We start from the raw sequence: 22,595 nt of genomic DNA, 5'->3' as shown, positions 1-22,595 counted from the left end.
CCGGCGGCTTTTAGCGAGCCACGGACTCCATGACAGCAGGGGGCAGCCTGTCACTCAAACCTGAAGGATTTTCTTTTCACCAGGCGGCAGGTGCTGACAACACGTCCACAAGTCACTTGTCCTCAGGTAGTTTAGTCATCCAGTTCCTAAACTCTCACACCGTGTACATTTCAGCTGGTAGATTTGCTCCTGACCTCCAGACACGGACAACCACTCGCCCGCCTGGGGAAGAGGAGAGGGCGACCCCGCCTCCCCTCTCCTGAGAGTGGGGTGAATCTCTCTCTCGCACCGGTGTTACGGTAAAAGCTGTGCCCACGGACGTGTTTGACCGGAAGCGGAAACCAAATGATGATAGGGTTCATAGTTGAGTGTAACACCGGCCAGTTTCCGCCATCAGAGACATTTATTCGGTTCAGGACCCGTGAAGATGACTTCATTTACAAAAAGCATTTTTATCAGCTTTTTGTGGAGAGACGGACATTTTCGGTGAACACTACCTACTACATTCAAGTGTAATAATAACAAATAACTAAAGAACGGATGAAGGTAGAATCAAACTTTTTCCCCCTATGAAAGTAGAGGCTCTCCTTTTTTGGGATATTTCGTGTTTACATAGTCATAGAATAAAATATTCTGTGAGTCTTGGAAAATTTGTGAAAATGATCAGAAACCCTGGCGGTGGCTGGCGACTTTTCCTTTGAACCTCTGGCGGGGAATGAGTTAATATATCTTAAAATGTCTTAAATACGGGTTTGACAGGTTGGATTAGAAAGTTAACGTTACTTTTATAAAGTTGCATTAAATTCAGTCTCGCTTCACAAAACAAAACCAACAATAAGCACTAATGCAAACTGTGCAGCCCGGTCAGAACTGATGGGAGCACCACCAGCTCGTGTGTGGTGATGTGGTGTGTGTGGTGATGGGGTGTGTGTGGTGTGTGTGGTGATGTGGTGTGTGTGGTGATGTAGTGTGTGGTGATGTGGTGTGTGTAGTGTGTGTGGTGATGTGGTGTGTGTGGTGATGTGGTGTGTGTGGTGATGTAGTGTGTGTGGTGTGTGTGGTGATGTAGTGTGTGGTGATGTAGTGTGTGTGGTGTGTGTGGTGATGTAGTGTGTGGTGATGTGGTGTGTGTAGTGTGTGTGGTGATGTGGTGTGTGTGGTGATGTGGTGATGTGGTGTGTGGTGTGTGGTGATGTGGTGTGTGGTGATGTGGTGTGTGTGGTGTGTGTGGTGATGTGGTGTGTGTGGTGATGTAGTGTGTGGTGATGTGGTGTGTGTGGTGATGTAGTGTGTGGTGATGTGGTGTGTGGTGATGTGGTGTGTGGTGATGTGGTGTGTGTAGTGTGTGTGGTGTGTGTGGTGATGTGGTGTGTGTGTGGTGATGTGGTGTGTGTGTGGTGATGTAGTGTGTGGTGATGTGGTGTGTGTGGTGATGTAGTGTGTGGTGATGTGGTGTGTGGTGATGTGGTGTGTGGTGATGTGGTGTGTGTGGTGATGTAGTGTGTGGTGATGTGGTGTGTGTGGTGATGTGGTGTGTGTGGTGATGTGGTGTGTGTGGTGATGTAGTGTGTGGTGATGTGGTGTGTGTGGTGATGTAGTGTGTGGTGATGTGCAGTGGCGGACTGCATAATCGGGCACGTCGGGCAAATGCCCGGTGGCCTGGCCTGGCCTGGCCTGCCAAAAAAAAAAAAAAAAAAAAATTTTTTTTTTTTTTTTTTTTTTTTTTGCAGGCCAGGCCAGGCCACTCACTGAACAGCAGGCCAGGCGCCGCCTACTGGTTTACTAGTGGTTTTATTACTTTATTCAGGTTTAAAGTGGGTGCATTTCATTGTAAAATTGGACTTGGCCCAAATTGGGCTTCAAACGCCCAAATTGGGCTTCAAACGCCCAAATTGGGCTTCAAACGGCCCAAATCGGGCTTCAAACAGCCCAAATCTGGCTTTAAACGACCCAAATCTAGCTTCAAACGGTCCAAATTGGGCTTCAAACGGCCCAAATTGGGCTTCAAACGGCCCAAATCGGGCTTCAAACAGCCCAAATCTGGCTTTAAACGACCCAAATCTAGCTTCAAACGGTCCAAATTGGGCTTCAAACGGCCCAAATTGAGCTTCAAACGCCGCAAATTTTCCGGCACGCGCATCGGCCCGTATCGGCCTGGCCTGCTTGGTATCTAATGCCCGGCCTGAATTATGATCCCAGTCCGCCCCTGGTGATGTGGTGTGTGTGGTGATGTGGTGTGTGTGGTGATGTAGTGTGTGGTGATGTGGTGTGTGTGGTGATGTGGTGTGTGTGGTGATGTAGTGTGTGGTGATGTGGTGTGTGTGGTGATGTGGTGTGTGTGGTGATGTAGTGTGTGGTGATGTGGTGTGTGGTGATGTGGTGTGTGTGGTGATGTAGTGTGTGGTGATGTGGTGTGTGTGTGGTGATGTGGTGTGTGTGTGGTGATGTAGTGTGTGGTGATGTGGTGTGTGTGGTGATGTGGTGTGTGTGGTGATGTAGTGTGTGGTGATGTGGTGTGTGTGGTGATGTGGTGTGTGGTGATGTGGTGTGTGTGGTGATGTGGTGTGTGTGTGGTGATGTAGTGTGTGGTGATGTGGTGTGTGTGGTGATGTGGTGTGTGTGTGGTGATGTAGTGTGTGGTGATGTGGTGTGTGTGGTGATGTAGTGTGTGGTGATGTGGTGTGTGTGGTGATGTAGTGTGTGGTGATGTGGTGTGTGGTGATGTGGTGTGTGGTGATGTGGTGTGTGTGGTGATGTAGTGTGTGGTGATGTGGTGTGTGTAGTGTGTGTGGTGATGTGGTGTGTGTGGTGATGTGGTGTGCGTGGGCTAACGTTGCTTTCATCTCAACAAGAGCTGGATGGAGAACAGCGATTTTATTTTTATGTGGTTCGTTGAAGCCGGTTGAAAATAACACATTTGAAGCCGCTGCACCCTGTGCAAGAAAACACTGAATTTAGGAACATCATTGCGTATACATGTCAACTTTACATGTAAACTTTACAAGAGTCCAATTTTCCTTCATATCTTTTGTACTTTTCACACTTTTTAGTTTTTGTGTGTGTGTGCCAGTGTGGAGGTTAAGTAGGTCTTAAATTGCATTCATAATGGTCTGAAACAGGTCTGACAAAGTCTTCAATGTAACTTGTTGAAACCTGCAGAAACCCTCAGACAGGTACAACTGTAGCCAGTAGTGATGCGCGGGTCACCCAGAACCCGCCGGGTCCCGCGGGCTGGGCCACCCCGCAGGCGGGCTGGGTTGGCAAATTATGAAAATATCGCGGGTGCGGGCGGGGCAGGCTCAGAACGTGACAAAGCAACATTATTAAATAATTTAGAGCAGTGAAACACGCAGAGTAATTAACCTTAAAGACGTTAACTCTCTCTCACACGTAGGTACACACAATCAGACAGACTCCTGCTGCACTCTCTATAGCCTACATGGAGTAAAGAAATGCTTCAATGAGGTAGCCTATGTGCTCTCAAAACAAACATTTTGGTGTATTTGCTGTAATTATTAAGTGTCCATATAATGCCACCGCAGATTTTCTGTTGTGGACTCGACTGTGATCTATTTGTCAACTTTACTGCAAGGTGAGTAGGCTGTGAACAATTGAGTGCGCATGAGGTAATTAAAAGAAATCAGACAGCAAGTCTGAAGCCGTATCTGCAAGCCGTGTGCGCACCTGCTGCACTACTACTGCAACATGGTCAATTGACAGCTCATGAGGTAATTAAAATAAATGGGGAAGAATAAGAACTGTTTCTGTAGCCTGCCTAGTGCCTATACCTCTATACCTGCTACCTCCATTTGAAACACTGCGGTCACGCCATCCGCACTTTGGGGAAGCGTAGTCGCGCTATCTGAAGACCATGGATTAATTGAAGAAAGACCGACATGAAAGCAGCAGCGCAACTCATCCAGAGCAGGCCTAGGCTACAACTGTTGTCGCGCAGGCAGCATGTGAGTGTCTGTGTGTGAGAGAGGGGGGGAGAGAAAGAGTTATTAGCTACTTTGCACACCTTGGAAGCTCTGCTGTGCTCCTCCTGAGTCCGGAGACATATTACATTAAATTGGCCGTTGCGGGCTGCTGGGTTGGGCTGGGTTGGGAATTTTCAGATATTTTAACGGGCTGGGCGGGGCGGGCTGGCTCCAATGACGGGTTGGGTTGGGGCGGGCCTTAAAAAACCCTGACCCGCTCATCACTAGTAGCCAGGTGGGTGGAGCTCGGCACCTTGACCCCACGAGGTGGTGAAGACAGACAGTCACACTGAGAGAGGAGGCCACGCTCCAGGGCCACGCTGGCATGGCACATCCGTCATCCCCTCGTTAGCATCTTGGCACACACACACACACACACACACACACACAGGCACGCACACACACACACACACACACACTGGGCCTGGCACACACATGCACGCACGCACGCACGCACACGCACACACACACACACACACACACACACACACACACACACACACACACACACAGGGCCAGGCACACAGCTTGCTGGGCCAGATGGTCTCTTGGTGTGGAGCAGGGAGAAGCAGCACAGAAGGGTTGGCTTCATTTATGAACCATGACCTCCCCCCCCCACTTGCACAGATGAGGGATGAGTAAGGATAAGGTCACTCGGGGTGTAAGGGTGTGTGTGTGTGTGTGTGTGTGTGTGTGTGTGTGTGTGTGTGTGTGTGTGTGTGTGGGTGTGTGTGTGTGTGTGTGTGTGTGTGTGTGGGGGGGGGGGGGTGCATTGATTTGTTCCAATACAACCAAGGGAATGAATGAATTTATTTGGTGATAAAAAGAACACAACAGTACATGAAGATGGAAAACATTATTTGGCAGTATTTTACAATAATCATTAACACATTGTGAATTAATCATTCTTTAATATTGATTCATTATTTCCTACATGGTTAACTAATTAAAAGCGAATTATAGTGTACATTATTTAAATTGATGACATGTTAATGTCTTAATACATATTTTAAAATACAACATATAACTCGTGATTTGATCTACTTACTTGTCGTTAGTTAATGATGATTAAGTAATGCACATATAATATGTAATGCATATCTATCAGCTAGGGGTGTCAAAAATAATCGATTATAAGATGCATCGCGATGCGGACGTGCACGATTCTGCATTGATTCACAAATGTCAAAAATTGATTATTAAAAAATATATATATATATATATATATTTTTTTTTTAAAGAATCGAATAAAATATAATGGAAGTACATGCAGTTGTTTATTTGGATCATAATACAATGCACTTCCAAATCCACTTTTATTATAGCCACACAGCGAGAAAAAAGAAAGTGAGAAAAAAAAATCATGTATTGGGGAAAAAAGTGATGCATCGATTGAAGATGCATCGAGATGCATCGATAATCGTAATCGAATCGTAGCCCTCTGAATCGTAATCGAATCGAATCGTAGGCCTCGGAAATGTAATCGAATCGAATCGTGAGGCCAGTGAAGATTCACAGCCCTAATATCAGCTATAATAATATTGAGACACAAGGGTCCCTATCGTTGCATCGGCGCTGTTTCTAGGCCGAACGCCTGGCGCAGCTCAAATCAGTGGGCGTGGACAAGCGCACTTGATATCGTCGTGCTGGCGCTAGACGCAGCCTCAACCATTACAACCACGCCTTTTAAGCGTAAAATTATGCACCGTCATGCTCATTGGATAACTGCAATAAACGAATTGCACGCTTGCCTTTTTAGCTCCAATTCCAGTGATCCCGCAAAACCAGACGAAAGCCAAACGCTCTGCCCCCCCCCCTCCCTTCATCCAGTCTGTCTGTCTGCACTATAGGCTATTATTCCATATTATTATGCTTCTCAAACCAATCTAACTGCAGTTTCAATACTGCAAGCATGTAAATACGCTACACTATAGCAAGATCAAAGTGAAAATAATGTTCTAAAGGCATCAGCTACAAAAATATAGCCTATCCCTATATGATGAGATTAATTTTATATTGGTGAAAGTTTGTTCAGAACGATATCGTTTTCTCTCCCCTGCTGCAGGTAGAATGATGCACATAAATATACCCTACATTATGTAAAGTCATTGCATAAATGTGTTTTTATTGTAAAACTAAATGTGAAGTTGGGCCAAGTTATTGGAGCGGACATCACAGTATAGCACATGCGCGTTCTGAAGCGCGTTCCGCTGACACTTATCTAAATGACGTTAAATCGACAAAGGATATATATAGGCCCAGGAGGACATATATGTTTCACTTAGGGTGGTGTTTTAATTTCGATGATTTATTTGGTCCAATATTGAAATGTTCTACAATTGCAGGCTGTGTTACCATTACACATTATTTTAGATCGACCTTTTATATCTATTTCGCCTCATTTGGTTGCTATTTAGTAGCGAAATTGAGTACCCAATTGCATGCTGGGGCATTCACAGGCAGTCAGAGAGAGACAGTCGTATTGTGCCTGTCAGACTGCCTGCAGCCTCAAAGCGGTACGGACGGAGTTGTTTTACCCAGGCTGGAAGCGTTGTCACACAGGCTTGTGACAGTAACTCAACGCGGAAGGATTTATTTCACAATAAACTGGTAAACGCACACCAATGCCTGCTCCTGTCAGTAGGAGAGAGGGAGAGAGTGACACAGAGAAGGGTGACAGAGGAGAGAGGGGAGGGACTGGCCCACTGAATAGGCCTGCTTTTCAAAGGCGCAAGGCGCTAAATTAACGGCAGGTCGGAAGATAGGAGTACGCCGGTATTTAGCGCCGACACGCCCACTTTGGCCCATTCTGGGACTGCGCCACGCCCATTCGGCCTAAAGCGCATTTGGCAGCCTAAAGCCATATTGATATCGTCCCAAAACAGGCGCAAGGCACGTTTTTTTGCGTTTAAGGCCCGTTTTAGCGCCGAAGGCCTGTGGGAGAATAGGGCCCAAGGAGTTGTTTACAAGGAAAAGTACCTTGGATACCTTGAAGCATCAAATGCCATATGGGCCAGTCTGCCTTTTCATTGACAGATGATGTCAAAGCATTTCATTCAGAGGCAAAATGCTCTATAAAAGCCAAAGTATGTTAGTGACTTTTTTGATCTGCTTTACTAGAATTTTTTTTTATATTTATAACATAATTTATAACAACATTTGAAGAGTCACTTTGTTTTGTGTTAACAATAGTGATGTCATTTATAGATTCAGAGCTATGGGATATGACATCATCCATCTTTGCTCACTACGTCTTAGCCTTTCTCACCCTCAGCTGTGCATAATATAAACTACAGCTTATTATGAACTTCTTTTTAAAATACAATTTTTTTTAAAATTATCGGTGATCGTATCGTATCAGCCATGAGAAGCAGACAATTATCGGTATCGGCGGACAAAATCCATATCGTGCATCCCCATCAAGTAGTTGTCACTTCACCATTCAGTTTGAAGACGAGCTGGTTCATCTCAAGGGGTTATTCCTAATGAATAAATAAATAATCTTCTCCCTCCCCCCACTTTCCCCCACTTTGACAGCAGAAGGCGAGCCTGTTAACATCTTAATAGCCGTGGTTTTGTGCGTGCCAATCCTCATTATTGATTGGTTTGAATTAAGCAGACAACGCAATAGTTTAGTTGAATAGAATTCTTTGAGCATTATAATGCTGATATTTGCAAGATTTCGACCCTTAGAACAGTGGTTCTCAAACTTTTTTGGCTTCAGTATTGACTTTCCCTGATTTCTGAATCCAAGTACCCCCTTTACTCGACTACAACATTTTGCTTAAGCTGCGTTCACACCGACCTATTCAAGTTTTTCGCTGGCATCGAGTTTACATACAAAGTCAATGCAAATGAGCGATTGAGCGTATATTCGCCCGGGAGAAAAATCGCTGGGCGTCCGAGCGACAGAGACCGAGCGATAGGGCGAAAATTCGCTCGTCGCCTGAGATGAAATATCCCAACTCGAGCGAAATTACGCTGGCATCAGTCGCTCGCTGTTCAACGCTGATTGGCTGCCGTGTGAGAGCGAGTCAAGGATCAACAAACCACATTGACAGCTGATTGACAGGCTGACAGCTGACATGAAGTGAAGTCTGTACTACCGGTATAGGGCTCGCATTTGGAACACGCTGATAGGCTTAGCTTGTAAACAACTACGGCGGCTCGTAGTGGACAAACATCATGACATTGCGTAACGTTATAGCCCCCAGATGTCTGTCAATTATTGTGCCTATTGATGAGCGATTTAAACACAGCGACAGAGCGATTCCAAAGGGTTGAATCGAGCGACAGAGAGAAAAATAAATCTCTCTGTGTGAACACAGCTTTAGAAAACTGCAAGAGAAAACGATATGATGCAATGAATGAATGATCCCACCAGAATATAACATTACAAAATGAGAAATTGAGTGAAATAGTTGCAATTAGTGCCTCCTGAGCAGATTTATTTTAATGTTTCATTTATATTCATGACATTTTTCCATTGTCCCCTTTCTCTCAAGTACCCCCTGTATTACCCCCACATACCCCTAGGGGTACGCGTACCCCAGTTTGGGAACCAACCACTGCCCTATAGCGAACATCATTTCCATTAACAAACAAGGGGGTGCCTTTGCCTCTCATCCCCCCTTTCAGAACGCCTTCTGGTGTGTGTGTGTGTGTGTGTGTGTGTGTGTGCTTGCGTGCGTGTGTCTGTGTGTGTGTGTGTGTGTGTGTGTGTGTGTGTGTGTGTGTGTGTGTATGTGTGTGTGCGTGCGTGCGTGCGTGTGTCTGTGTGTGTGTGTGTGTGTGTGTGCGCGTGCGTGGGTGTGCGTGCGTGTGTGCGTGTGTGTGTCTGTGTGTGTGTGTGTGTGTGTGTGTATGTGTGTGTGTGTGTGTGCGTGCGTGCGTGCGTGCGTGTGTGTGTGTGTGTGTGTGTGTGTGTGGGTGTGGCGTCAGACAGACAGCAGAGCAGATTCATCACAGTGAGACAGTGTGGCTGCTTTCTTTGTCCTGTCTTTCTGGGACTCTTTAGGACTAATGCAGAAAAGAATGACCTTGTGCTCGGGATGCACCCATATGAAGATTCCATACCGATATTAACATTGGTGTTATGGCCGATAACTGATATTTACTGATGTCGATATGATCTGTATAGTTTCTATGATAATTACATTTTGTACATACACAGAAAAAAAAGTAATTATTTTTTTATTTCCAATATGAAAATTTTGGCTGATCAGCATTGCTGTTATTTTTCTCATTGGACCGATATCTTATCTTATCTTATCTTATCTTATCTTATCTTATCTTATCTTATCTTACTTATCCTTATCATCATCATCATATAGGGCTGTCCCGACGCGTCGACATAGTCAGCGTCATCGACTACGTAAATGCGTCGACTTGCATAACGTGCGTTGATTCATCGAAATTAGGTGAAGCAAAGAAAATTAATGCACTAGATAACTCCGTTCCATTATCATATTTCAAAATAAAGGTTTTTAATGGCATCTGTGTGCTTTAGACTTGTGTAGAATGGTTTTTCATTTGGAAAAAATATGACCGGAAGTCGCATTGTTGTTGTTGTTGCATTGTTCTTGCTGTTGTTCTGAACAGTCTCCACCCTATCATCATCATCATCGTCGTCGTCGTCATCGTCGTCGTCGTCATCATACATACAATTTCCAAAGTGGGCTCTGTCTGTTGGTCACAATTTTGGTCACGTTTTTGGTCCCACATTGTGAGATTTGTGATGATTTTGGTCAGTAATGATGTCACTGATGATGTCACAATGTCTATGACATCACTGACATCATCAGTGATTGTCACTCAAGCAATTGTGATGTCACTGATGATATCACACCATGACCAAATGTAAATATTCTACAAATAAACTGGAAGTGAAGTCTATGCAATGTGCAGACTCTACTTTTCTCTCACTACTGATCACTCACTGACATCATCAGTGATGCGAGGTTGAGGCCGCGCAGCGGCAGAGCTGCAGGGTGGGCGAGGCCGCACAGTGTCGAGTTGGCTAGTTGCTATGAAATTGCCTAGGTGGGCGTGCGGCCGGTGTCTGTCTGTCTGGTAGTCACGATTTTGGTCATGTTTTGAGTCACGTTTATGACATGATTAGTGACTGTGACATCACTGATGATGTCACGATTTCGGCCACGTTCATGACATCAGTGTCTGTGATGATGTCACAATGTCACGTATGAGTCACGATTTTGGTCGCCCCTGGCCTGAAATCTCCATTAAAGGAGGACCCCTTCACAAAGGTGAAGGTGCATTGCTCAAGAGGGATGAGGAGCGGAGGAGGAGCATGAGACGAGGAGCAATAGCCAAGATTGAGGAGGTGTGAGAAACACCAACAACTTGAAAGAAGAAGAAGAACCAGGTCTAGAGTGAGACCATATCCAACTGTGAGAGGCAGCAATGTGCCGCAAGGCATCCAGTCTGCCGGTCAGCAATTAGAAGAAGAAGAAGACATTCAGGACATCAGTGTCTGTGACATCACTGATGATGTCACAATGTTGATGTCACTTTTGATATGGACGGGTGATGTGAGTTGTGATTTGAATCATGATTTTGTTCACGTGTCATCAGCCAATGACAGACCCTTTTTCTTTTGATAATCAAGCACCACCACCTGCAGGTGGTCTTCCAACGGCACTCAATACCAACCCTCCAGTCATGCAGCCAACCAATAGCATATATCCCCAGGCGAGCCCAGGGCTGCCTCCACAACTGGACGGTGCACAAGCTGCCCCTCCTGGTCTGTCATCATCCTCTCTACCAGGAGTGACCTTTTTCACCCCTCTTAGTACAGCATCCCCTACTGTTTTCATGGGACAGCTACCACCAGGATATGCATCATCAAATTCAGAACAGGGCTATTTTAATTCAAGAGAACAGACCCCATCCATGGCCACTGGGCCCCCACTCATGGCCTCTGCCCTGTTGCCTGGTCAGACACTTTTCTACCATGAATCCCAAAGAGAGCCTCCTCACCAGGCTCTGCCCTTCCAGCCAGTGCCTCCCACCTCTTCCTCTTCCCAGTGGGCCCCTGATCATGGAAGTCATCCTCCCTCAGTTCAGAACTATTTCCAGCCTATTAGTGACCCTCCACCACAGCCTTTTAACATCCCTGTGCAGTCCCAGACATATCCTTCCCACACACCGTCACCCCATCACAACACCCCCACACATCCAGCACACCCTGGCCATCTCCAAATGCAGGCACCTCGTCCTCCTCTGAACCCTGAAAGGGCTCCTAGCTCTCATTGGCCCGACCAGAATCCACCTCATGAACACAATGCCCACTTCCAAGCTCAGAGCGACTTCAGTCAGAGCTCAGCTCCCCAGGAGTCCTGGTTCAACCAACCCCCACAAGACTCGTGCTGCCACCAAATGGGGGCTGGCCTGGTCCCTGGTCCTGCCCAGGTCCGGCCTGATTCTGCTGGCTCTCAACATATGACCGCTGCTGCTCCTGTGCCTGCCTTAGCCCCACCCCCATACTCACAGGAGTCTGGTACTCTCTCAATGTTCTTCAAAGGCAATTATCTAGAGAATGAGGAAACACTGGCTGGAGAGGGAAAGGAGGCAGTGAATGGTATTCCTGAATCCTTCCAGCTTCACAGCAACTCGCAACCGCCTCCACAAGCCCACCATGGCCATGCAGACGTTCCTCTGGATTACCAAGGAGCCTCTCTGCAAGACAATCCACACATACCATACACGAATGATGGTAATTACACATCACCAGGACACATCCAGAAGCCATCTGATTCCCAATATGACCATGTGGAGAATTTGGAGTGTGTCCCAAACCAGGAAGTGTTACCCAGTGAAACCCATGCCAGCCCTGCTGCTACTTCAGCCCATGGAGGAGACCACTTTGAGACAGGGCCTAACCTGGAGACTCCAGATTCTATCCCAAGACCAATGAGATCTGCCAGTGTGTCATCCGGCTACAACAATGTGAGCCATGGAAGTGGAACTGGCTCTCATCGACACCAGGGGGTAGTGGGCACCTTCATCCAGCAGGAAAGTCCTCTCCTCACTGATGATGCTCACCTCTCCACTGCCTATGGAGGCTACTTTGAGCAGATTGACACTTCCGCAACTGGGGATTTGGGTGCCCACCAGAGCTCCAAGCAGCAGATGTATCACAGCCAGCCACCCACACCCAGCCCTCCCAAACCAACTGGTATATTCCAAGCCAGTGCTAACAGTTCTTTTGAACCTGTGCACTCACATGGTGTTGGAGTGCGTCCTGCCGAAGTTGATAGGGCTAAAATGGTAGCAGAGGGTGTGGGAGATTCTATACTTGGCAATCTGGAGCCTCCAGATAATCTGGAAAATATTTATGTCCCAGGACAAGCAGTGCCCGCTGGGGCTGGAGGTGCGGTGCCTCACCTGACAGACCCTGTGGTTCAATCTCACTCCCGGCCTTCATCCCGTGCCTATGGGGCCAATCGGCCTTGTGAGAAGAACCCTGCCACTACTCTCTGGGCTCAGAGTGATCCTTCTAGCCTGGGACCTAGCATCCTCCTAGCACCTGCTGCTCCCCCAGTTCTTGCCCCCTTACGAGAGCCCAGTGCTGATGTTACACAGCCGCCAGAAGATGTCCCTCTGGACCTACAGCCCCCTCTGAGAGCCCAGCCAACTCCACAGCACCACTCAGAGAACCTAGAGAACCCACCAAATGTGAGTGAGGGGGAGCTGTCAGGCTCTCAAGGCTACCTGGGCTATGTGTCTCTCCTGGTGTCTGACTCGCTCCACCAGCCTCTTTTGATTGCCCCGCCGGTTTCCAATTACAGTGTGATTCCCCCCACTACCTTTGCTCCAGCAGCCTGTCAAAGTCTCCTTAGAGAAACGACCCCGCCTGTGAGACCACCTTCACAGGGGCAGGGTGCCGGTACCTCCCAGCCATCACTAATAACGACTAATCAGAACCCAGTATTTACCCCTGGACCAATGATCTTGAGTTCTTCTGCTTCTAGACAGAGCCCGCTCAATCTGGCTCTAGACAACCCAGAAGGTGCAAAATCAGAGATCACAGCTCTGCCGTCGTCTAAACCAGCCCGTCCCCCTCTTTCAAGGGGCCAATCATTGTGTGGAGTCAGCCACTCTGCTATCCATGTTAATGCACAGGCCACACCCCCTGTGGCTGCTGCTGCCACCTCTAATCATAATCAGCCATCAAATTATGAACTGCTTGATTTCTCTATGCACCAATCACAGAACCAAAACCATGCATCTGACCCTCCTTCCTCTCTACAGGGGTCTCCACGTGCTAGTAATGCCCCTGGATTTTATCTACAGGTCACCAAAGATGCTCAGCAGGGGGTAAGAGTGGAAGGGGATGCCCCTGTCCAGGCCCCACCTTATTTATCTACCTCACAGGCACCAGCAGCACCCTCCCAAGTAGCTCCAAACACCCAGCAGCCATCGGATTCTAAGCATCCACTGCTGGGGCAAAGTGATGCTCCTCCAATTCCGGTTAGTAGAGCACCACCTTCCCATGCCCGGTATCCACCTCCAGCACCGGGGGCTGCCGGAGGGAATGTTCCCTCTTCCTCTGCTGCTGCTTACCCCCCTGGGCCTCGGGAGCCAGTTCCTCCAGGTGCTCCCCAGCCAGCGCCTGCAGAGCAGTCCCGACCACCCTCCTCTGTGGGAATCCAGCAGGGTTATGCCCCTACTTCTCCGGTGCCAGGGCAGATGTATGATGGCTACTATGGAGGTGCCTATGGAGAATACCCAGATAGCAGAGCGCCCTACCCTTCTGGACAGTACCCTCCTCCACCTGGGGATCCTAGAGCACAGCCATATTATCAGGATGACCCATACAGGAGAGCAGATCCTTGGTATGGCAGATATGAAGGACCTAACCCAGCCTACCACGATCCAAACTACCAGTACACAGATCCACAGCCGGAACGACCCAGCTCCAGGGCCAGTCACTACTCAGACACACCCTCATCCAGGCAAGGCTATCCTGACGACTTCCAGAGAGCTAACCGCAAGGCCTATGGTGAATATAATGCAGATTACTACCAGGAACAGTATGATTATGGAGGCTACAATCCTGGAACATATGACGCTCGCTACAGAGGATACTATGATCAGTCCTATTGGTATGATTATGATGAGGCCTATAGATGTAGAGACCCCTACTATAACCAACAGCCATATCCTACCAGGAGAGAAAGCTATGATGACCAGCGGTGCTACAATCCTGCTTATGATGCCAGTTTTCATGATGATTATCGAGACCCATACAGGGATGGGTTTGACTGGTGCAGCGTCCACAGCAAGTCAGCCCACAGTCTGGACAACTCCAGCAGCCACCACATCAGGCGAGGCAGCTTCAGCTCCCGCTCACAACAGGGCCAGGTGTACAGGAGCCAGCCTGTCAATGATGCCACAGGATACACCCTGCCTGTGGACTACTCCTGTAGACAGTACCAAGGCCAGACTGATTCTACCCAAAATGACAGACAGTACTCCTATCCCTCCAAGTACACTGCAGACAGCACCTGGATCGCCCCTGAGCAACCGCCTTCTTGTCCCACGACCCTAGAGAAGTTCACCATACCCCACCGTTGTGCTTGCTTTGGGCCTGGTGGTCATCTGGTCCAGGTTCTGCCCAATCTACCCTCCGCTGGACAGCCTGCTCTTGTTGTTATCTACAACATGGAGACCATGCTGCAGGATACCCCCGATCAGACAGAACTGCGATCCTTCCCTGGACCTCTTGTCAAGGAAGAGACCCACAAGGTGGATGTGATCAAGTTCTCCCAGAACAAAGCCCTGGAGTGTTCCCATAACAACAACCTGTTGGACAGGGACTCTGCCTGCCTACTTTGGGACTTCATTGTGCTGCTCTGTAGACAGAATGGGACTGTGGTCGGCACAGACATTACTGGCCTTTTGCTGAAGGAGCGTCGCTCTGTCTCGTTACCGGGTGAGAGTCCTAATGAAGCCAACCTGATTGACTTTAACAATGAGCCACTGGCACGAGCTGAGGATGAGCCGGGGGCGGGACCACTATCCCTCCTATCTGACACCTTCATGACCATCCCAGAAAAAGTTGACAAGGAAACCGAATGCTTCAGGGAGCTGCTACTGTTTGGTTGCAAGAAGGATGCACTGGAAGCAGCCATAAAGGGAGGTCTCTGGGGCCACGCCTTGCTTTTGTCCAGTAAGATGGACAACAGGACACATGCATGTGTCATCACAAGGTTTGCCAACAGTTTGCCCATCAATGACCCTCTCCAGACGGTGTACCAGCTGATGTCGGGGCGGATGCCTGCATCAGCCACTTGCTGCGGAGAGGAGAAGTGGGGTGACTGGCGCCCTCATCTGGCTATGGTGCTGTCTAACCTCACACACACTCTGGAGCTGGATACACGCACTATCACCACCATGGGTGACACTTTAGCTTCGAAGGGGCTGATTGATGCAGCCCACTTCTGTTACTTGATGGCCCAGGTTGGATTGGGAGTGTTCACGAAGAAGAGCACTAAGATGGTTCTGGTTGGCTCGAACCACAGTTTGTCCTTCTGCCAATTTGCGACCAATGAAGCGATCCAGAGGACTGAGGCCTATGAATATGCCCAGTCTCTGGGCTCCCAGTGCTGCTCACTGCCCAATTTCCAGGTGTACAAGTTGATCTATGCTTGTCGCCTGGCTGAAGCCGGGCTGAGCGCTCAGGCCTTCCACTACTGTGAAGTTATCTCCAACACTGTCCTCATGCAGCCGTCCTCTCACTCCCCTCTTTTTATTAGTCAGCTCATACAGATGTCTGAAAAGCTGTGGTTCTTTGACCCCCAGCTGAAGGAGAAGCCAGGGCAGGAGCTGTTCAATGAGCCTGCGTGGCTGATCCACCTGAGACAGCTGGATGGACAGATCAGGCCGGGGGTGATGGCCTACAATGCAGACAGAGCAACTCCGGCACAGTATGGCAGCACACCCAGCTCTGAGATGGACCCGGCCATACATGAGCCATACACCATGCCACATGAGTTAGATGGCCCCACCCCTGACAACCCTCTCATGAGCTCCTTACTGACTGGGCCCCCACCACAGGGAGTACAATTCATGCCTCCAACACCCACCACCATCCTCCAAGTTGGGATGGTCCCACCACAGCCCACCACTGATGTACCCCAGTTCTACCTAGTGCCCCCCACTATGCCTGGACCGCTAGGCCAGATGCCAGTCTCAGGCTACCCTCAGACTCCTGGCTTTGCCCCTCCTCTCTTCCAGCCTCAGTCCCAGTCTGAGCAGCCAGACATGTATCCAGGAACCCTGCATCAGCATGGTGCCCCACCTCCTCACATGGGCCACATGTCGCCTCACATGCTCCCTCAGATGCACATGCCCCCTTGTCCTGGGCACGCCCCATTGGAGATGCAGAACGCTCAACCAATATGTTCCTCCCCACGGAGAAGCACCCTCACACCCCAGATGGACGTCTACGACCAAATGGCTCACATGGGTCCGGGGAGGAGATCGAGGACTCTGTCACAGTCTTCACTGCACGTGGCTTCTGCATGTCACTCTCGCACCATGTCTGAGTCTTCCATTCACTCCGGGGGAAGAGAGCAGAGCAACTCATCTGTCAAGCAGGCCTCACCACCTCCGCCCTCTATTCCTGAACAGCCCCAGAAGGAGGAGGCCAAGAAAGTCTCACCTACAAGAAGGGGTGGTGGCTTGTGGTGGTCCCCTTGGAAGAAGAATGAGGTTCACTTGCCAGATGACAAAAATAAATCTCTTGTGTGGGACGAGGCGAAGGAGAGATGGGTTGACCTGAATGGGTCTGAAGAAGAGGAGAGTAAGCCCCTTCCACCACCTCCCTCTGGCTTGCCCAAGATGCCTCACATGCCTGGCTCTGGAGGGTCTGCCATACCACCGAGTGGTGGGCCTCCTGTCAACATTTTCTCTAGGCAGGCACTAAGAGCAGATATGTGGACGTTCTGAACCCCAGCAGAACTGCTAAACCAGGTGGATTAGCCCCTGCCCCAGCAGACATCTTTGCCCCTCTATGTTGCAAGTTTTGGTGAGGTATTACTATTTTAACATAAGGTAGACGGTGTCGGTATGGGCGCCCACTTCCAAGCTGGGAACAGACGTATAGAAGTGCCATCCAGCAACTGTAAGCAGGTCTGTGTAAAGCATTTTACACTGAAACGTGACTATTTTTACCTTTTTTACCTTTATTTATACAGGGGATGTCTCACTGAGAGCAATGCTCTCTTTTTCAGGAGTGCCCTTCCAGTACAACCACAGTCTGATCTGCTGGCCACTGAGCAGCTTCACTGGAGCAGTTGGGGTTAAGGGCCTTGCTCAAGGGCACCTCAGTGGTGGTAATGAGGGAGGGGCAAGCGCTGCCTTTTCACTTTCCCCATCCAGATTTATCCTGCCGGTCCCGGGGATTGAACCGACGACCTTCCGGTCACAAGCTCGCTTCTCTAACCATTGGGCCACCACTGCCCCAAATTATGAAGCTATAAAAGACATTATTTTTTGGGACACCAAACCCAGTGAAAACCCTGTACATGGGATGGTTTAACTTCCCGATTATGAAGAAACCCAATCGCCAGAATAAAATGTTGGCATTTTACATGTCTGAAAACCAGAATATCAACATACATTTTAATATACTATGCTATAGTATCCTACTATAATGTTATATAATCATGTTTTCCAGTGACTCCTGAGCAAATCAGGCAACTAATAAAATAGTATAATTTAAATATCAAGAAGTTATCAAGAATTTAATGATTATTTAATTTGTGAAAATCTGCAATATGATGACAAAATAGTATATATGAGAATCTGCAGACTTCATTCAATCTGTTTGAACCAGAAATAGCTTTATTATCCCAGTTTGGCAAAAACGATGACCTAATAGTTGTAGGCTACTATTTGCTTGTTTGCTATTATCTTCCATATTACGTTATTAATAAAAACCAATAATAATCTAAAATCAAATCAGAGGCAGTTATGTAATATGATAACAAGTAGGCGATCGTCCGATCGCTATTAAATCACCTCCAAGTACACAATCTCTATCTTTAACAGGCAAAGTCTGGATTTGATCATTCAACTCTCATTCATTTTTCTAATTTCTTGATTTGCTGTAAAGGCTAAAATAAAATGCATGAAAAATATGAAGAGGATGTTTTGTGTCCATGTCTAATATTTTTCTTGTTTGCTCTGTGTGTGATGTTGTTTGTTTGTTTGTTTTTATTCTTGGAAGTAGTCAACAGTCTGGAATTTTCCGAATAAAAGTCATCATACAAAATAATAATAATTCAGTTCTCATGTACCTAAAATATTCTCCACATTTTGTGTTTGTCCCTGCAGTGCCAGCTCTCCCAGGCTCTGAATGGTGTTTCTGACAAAGCTAAAGATGCCAAGGAGTTCCTGGTTCAACTCAAGAACATGCTGCAGCAGATACAGGTACACATAACATAACATATACACATCAGAACATATACATTACATAACATAACATACACATCAGAACATATACATTACATAACATAACATATACACATCAGAACATATACGTTAACACTTTGAGTGCCACGCCCTTGGGCAAAAGGTTGCTGTACTGTGCCACATAGGCCGCAATGCATTTTAATATAGCCATATAATTTTTTGTGTTCCTCTTATATGGACAACCAATAGCCTCAATGAAACTTTGAACCCTTCTGTTTCATTTTAAAAAAGAACTGTGTTTATAAACCGTTCCATTTTGGAAATACACCCCTCTAAAAAAGAGTGTTTTCGACCGAAAAGAGCATGCTGAAATTAGTTTCTGAGATAATCACATCTTTATGTTAGAAAGGCGACAGAATGAATTCTGCTTTGAGTTGAACAAAATGCTATAGCTGAAATGAAAGGTTAGAATGTCTAGTTTACCTGCGGGAAAAAGTATGTCAAAAGAATGTGTTGTTTATTTTCTACAAATATTAGTATACAGCTTGGTCTAACATCAAAATGCTCACTTTCATGGGGTCATGCTGGATGTTGAAGTCCATATTTCCACAAAGAAAGAAGATATCAACTTTTTTTTTTTTCTGGATGAAACTACACATTCTAAGCTTTCATTTTTTGTGTAACATAACAATATTCAAACACAAAATTTCCTGCATTGTTTTATTTTCTTGAAAAGAACCTGCGTGCGCAGACCCTACACCTTCTTGCTGGTCTTGATTTACTGCTGGTGGGCATCAGATAGCCTATTCTAGCTTGTTTGCTCATTATGCATCGAGCCTGCTGCCTGGGTGTGTCAGTGTACTGTGAATGGTTGTATGCTGTAGTGGCCTGCGTGCCCCACCCCCCTCCTCCCCCTCCTTCGTGGTGGGAGGAGTGTCTCTGCTGCGTTTGCTCTGTTTGATCTGCACTGAAAAAGTCCGCTGCCTGCATCCCCCTGCTTTTTTACAGCGTGTCGCCAGCTTCCAGCTGAGAATAATGTAATTTTTCAGAAAGACCCTGGTGTCGCCGTGTCGGCAACTAAATCATATGGATGGACTATCGCAGCGGACACGGTAGGGGCTCAATTATGGCAGCAGATGACTGCTGTTCACAGGCACAGCTAACGGTATGCACGCTTCATGCATATCATTGCGATTTCCGTTTCCTCATGACTTCTTCTCTCTTTTCTCCTGGCCTTTGTCTAATCGGGAGGGCACTGTCGCCACCTAAGGGTTCTGTAAAATAGGTTAGACACATTCAATAGCTCCCATATTGTAAGAGGCGATGTAAGAGGCTTAGATCGACATTCCCCCGTCAAAATATGAATTTGGAGTTATTGACGCCATTTGGCGTCGCTGGCAGCGTACGGTAAATTTCTCTTGATGCCATATGGCGTCGCTGGCACTCAATGTGTTAAATAACATAACATACACATCAGAACATATACGTTACATAACATAATACATACACATCAGAACATATACGTTACATAACATAACATACACATCAGAACATATACGTTACATAACATAACATACACATCAGAACATATACGTTACATAACATAATATATACACATCAGAACATATACATTACATAACATAACATATACACATCAGAACATATACGTTACATAACATAACATACACATCAGAACATATACATTACATAACATAACATACACATCAGAACATATACGTTAACGGTTAGATAACATAACATACACACATCAGAACATATACGTTACATACAGTAACATAACATATACACATCAGAACATATACGTTACATAACATAACATACACACATCAGAACATATACGTTACATAACATAACATATACACATCAGAACATATACGTTACATAACATAACATACACATCAGAACATATACGTTACATAACATAACATACACATCAGAACATATACATTACATAACATAATATATACACATCAGAACATATACGTTACATAACATAACATACACATCAGAACATATACGTTACATAACATAACATACACATCAGAACATATACATTACATAACATAATATATACACATCAGAACATATACGTTACATAACATAACATACACATCAGAACATATACATTACATAACATAATATATACACATCAGAACATATACGTTACATAACATAACATACACATCAGAACATATACGTTACATAACATAACATACACATCAGAACATATACGTTACATAACATAATATATACACATCAGAACATATACGTTACATAACATAACATACACATCAGAACATATACGTTACATAACATAATATATACACATCAGAACATATACGTTACATAACATAACATACACATCAGAACATATACGTTACATAACATAACATACACATCAGAACATATACGTTACATAACATAACATACACATCAGAACATATACATTACATAACATAACATACACATCAGAACATATACGTTAACGGTTAGATAACATAACATACACACATCAGAACATATACGTTACATACAGTAACATAACATATACACATCAGAACATATACGTTAGATACCATAACATACATAACATGCCAAGTTAATTTTGTGCCAAATATAACGTTACCTTGAGTCGGATGCATTGGGCTCACTTTTTAAGCTGTGTCCTGCTGCTAATGATGGATCGTACGCACTTCATTGATTGATCGCCCTTTCTCTCAGTATGGCTCGCCTCAAGGGGTAACCTCCTCAGCTGAGAAATGAAGCCAATACGGAAGTGCAGAAGTATTCTTTCTAATCACCAGCAGGGTGCGACTCCACTGGCTGCAAAAATAAGTCAGATTGTATAGAAGTCAATGGGAAAATGACCCTACTCCTCACCTGATTTATGACCTCAGTAAACACTTTCCTAATGACTTGATGGCCTCAATCACTAGTTTCAAGTCTTCTTCAACACAGCATGATTGATCTTCATTCAAGATTCAAGATTCAAGATTTTAGTAGTGGTTGAGGCAGGAGGGACCAAGAGCAGGTTTCTTGAGGATTGGAGTGCCGTGGGACAGGGAGCTGTTGAACAGGTTGGTGAGGTGGGGGCAGAGGACAGGAGGGCATGATTTCAGCAGGAAGGTGGGGTCGAGGCAGCAGGTTGTGGGTTTGGATGAGCTGATGAGTTTGGAGATGGTGGAGGGGGCAACTGGAGTGAAGCGGCGATGGAGGGGAGGGGTGCCGGGGTGGAGGCTGCTGGCTCAGACAGGGGGGGCAGTGATTGATAGATAGTGGTGATTTTCTTGTTGTTGTTTTGCAAAAAAAAGGGGAATCAGTTGCACTGTTTAGGTGTGGAGGTGGAGAGGGCGTCAGCATGGGGCTTGAGGAGGTTGTCGATGGTGGTGAAGATGGTTTTTGGATTGCGGATGCGGTCGTTGATGATGGTGGAAAAGTAAGCAGACTCGGCGGTGGTGAGGGCTTCTTTGTAGGTGAAGAGGTGGAGTTTGTAGGCTCCGTGGTGGACAGTGAGTGAAGTTTTCTCAGAGCCGTTCCAGTTAGTTTCACTGTGCCGAGCTGGGCTGTGAACCAGGGTGCAGAGGTGTTGAAACAAAGCAGCTCGCTCAGTTGTTTTGAGAATGGAGGAGGAAAAAAACCCTGTGTACGTGACGTGTGGACAGGGCCCGAGCAAGAGAGCAGGGGGGGAGAGAGAAGTCGGGTTTCCATCCACCTGTTTTGATGCGAAATTTCAATTTGCGCATAAAAAAACGGAGTGGAAACGCAGCCTAATTCGCAAAAACCTCCAAATATCCAACCCGTTCTCACTCCGAGCGCGTAGCATATTGATGCTTTGTCCCGTCCCTTGTGCGTCGCTTGTTACTAACATGGTACCCTTGAGCGACACATGAAACGACTTGGGCTTTCCGACTAAACTCAATGCAAACCCATGGAAGTCATCTTTGACGCTTATGGCAACTGCTCCCCTATTAGCCTAACTGCTCCCCCATTAGTCAACTGCTCCCCCATTAGGGTCTGGAGGAGCTAACCTCTCCCAGACCCTAACCCTAAACCTAACCTCTCCCACCCCCCATGCCTAAACCTAACCTCCCCCAGACCCTAACCCTAACCTCTCCCACCCCCCATGCCTAAACCTAACCTCCCCCAGACCCT

General features: G+C 46.6%; 2 protein-coding genes across 2 annotated transcripts in view; both read left to right on the top strand.

Moving 5' to 3' along the window:
• trim67 (tripartite motif containing 67) overlaps positions 1-22,595 on the top strand; it is a gene marked incomplete at both ends in the record, with an annotated part of 107,665 nt that overhangs the window by 25,557 nt on the left and 59,513 nt on the right. Inside the window, one exon of the mRNA XM_083642488.1 lies at positions 18,345-18,440. Coding sequence (XP_083498614.1) covers positions 18,345-18,440 — 96 coding nt within the window. The remainder of the gene's footprint in view (positions 1-18,344; positions 18,441-22,595) is intronic.
• Positions 10,578-17,038, top strand: LOC310782943 (protein transport protein Sec16A-like; the record flags this gene model as incomplete). The annotated part of the gene is given in 2 exon segments (XM_083643729.1): positions 10,578-16,920; positions 16,923-17,038. Coding segments are annotated over 2 exon segments (6,459 nt in total).

This window comes from Poromitra crassiceps (genome assembly GCF_964638095.1).
Source record: "Poromitra crassiceps genome assembly, chromosome: 9".
Taxonomy (NCBI): Eukaryota; Metazoa; Chordata; class Actinopteri; order Beryciformes; family Melamphaidae; genus Poromitra; species Poromitra crassiceps.
The sequence above is the reverse complement of the archived record's forward strand: the minus strand, read 5'-3'. Positions and strand labels throughout refer to the sequence as shown.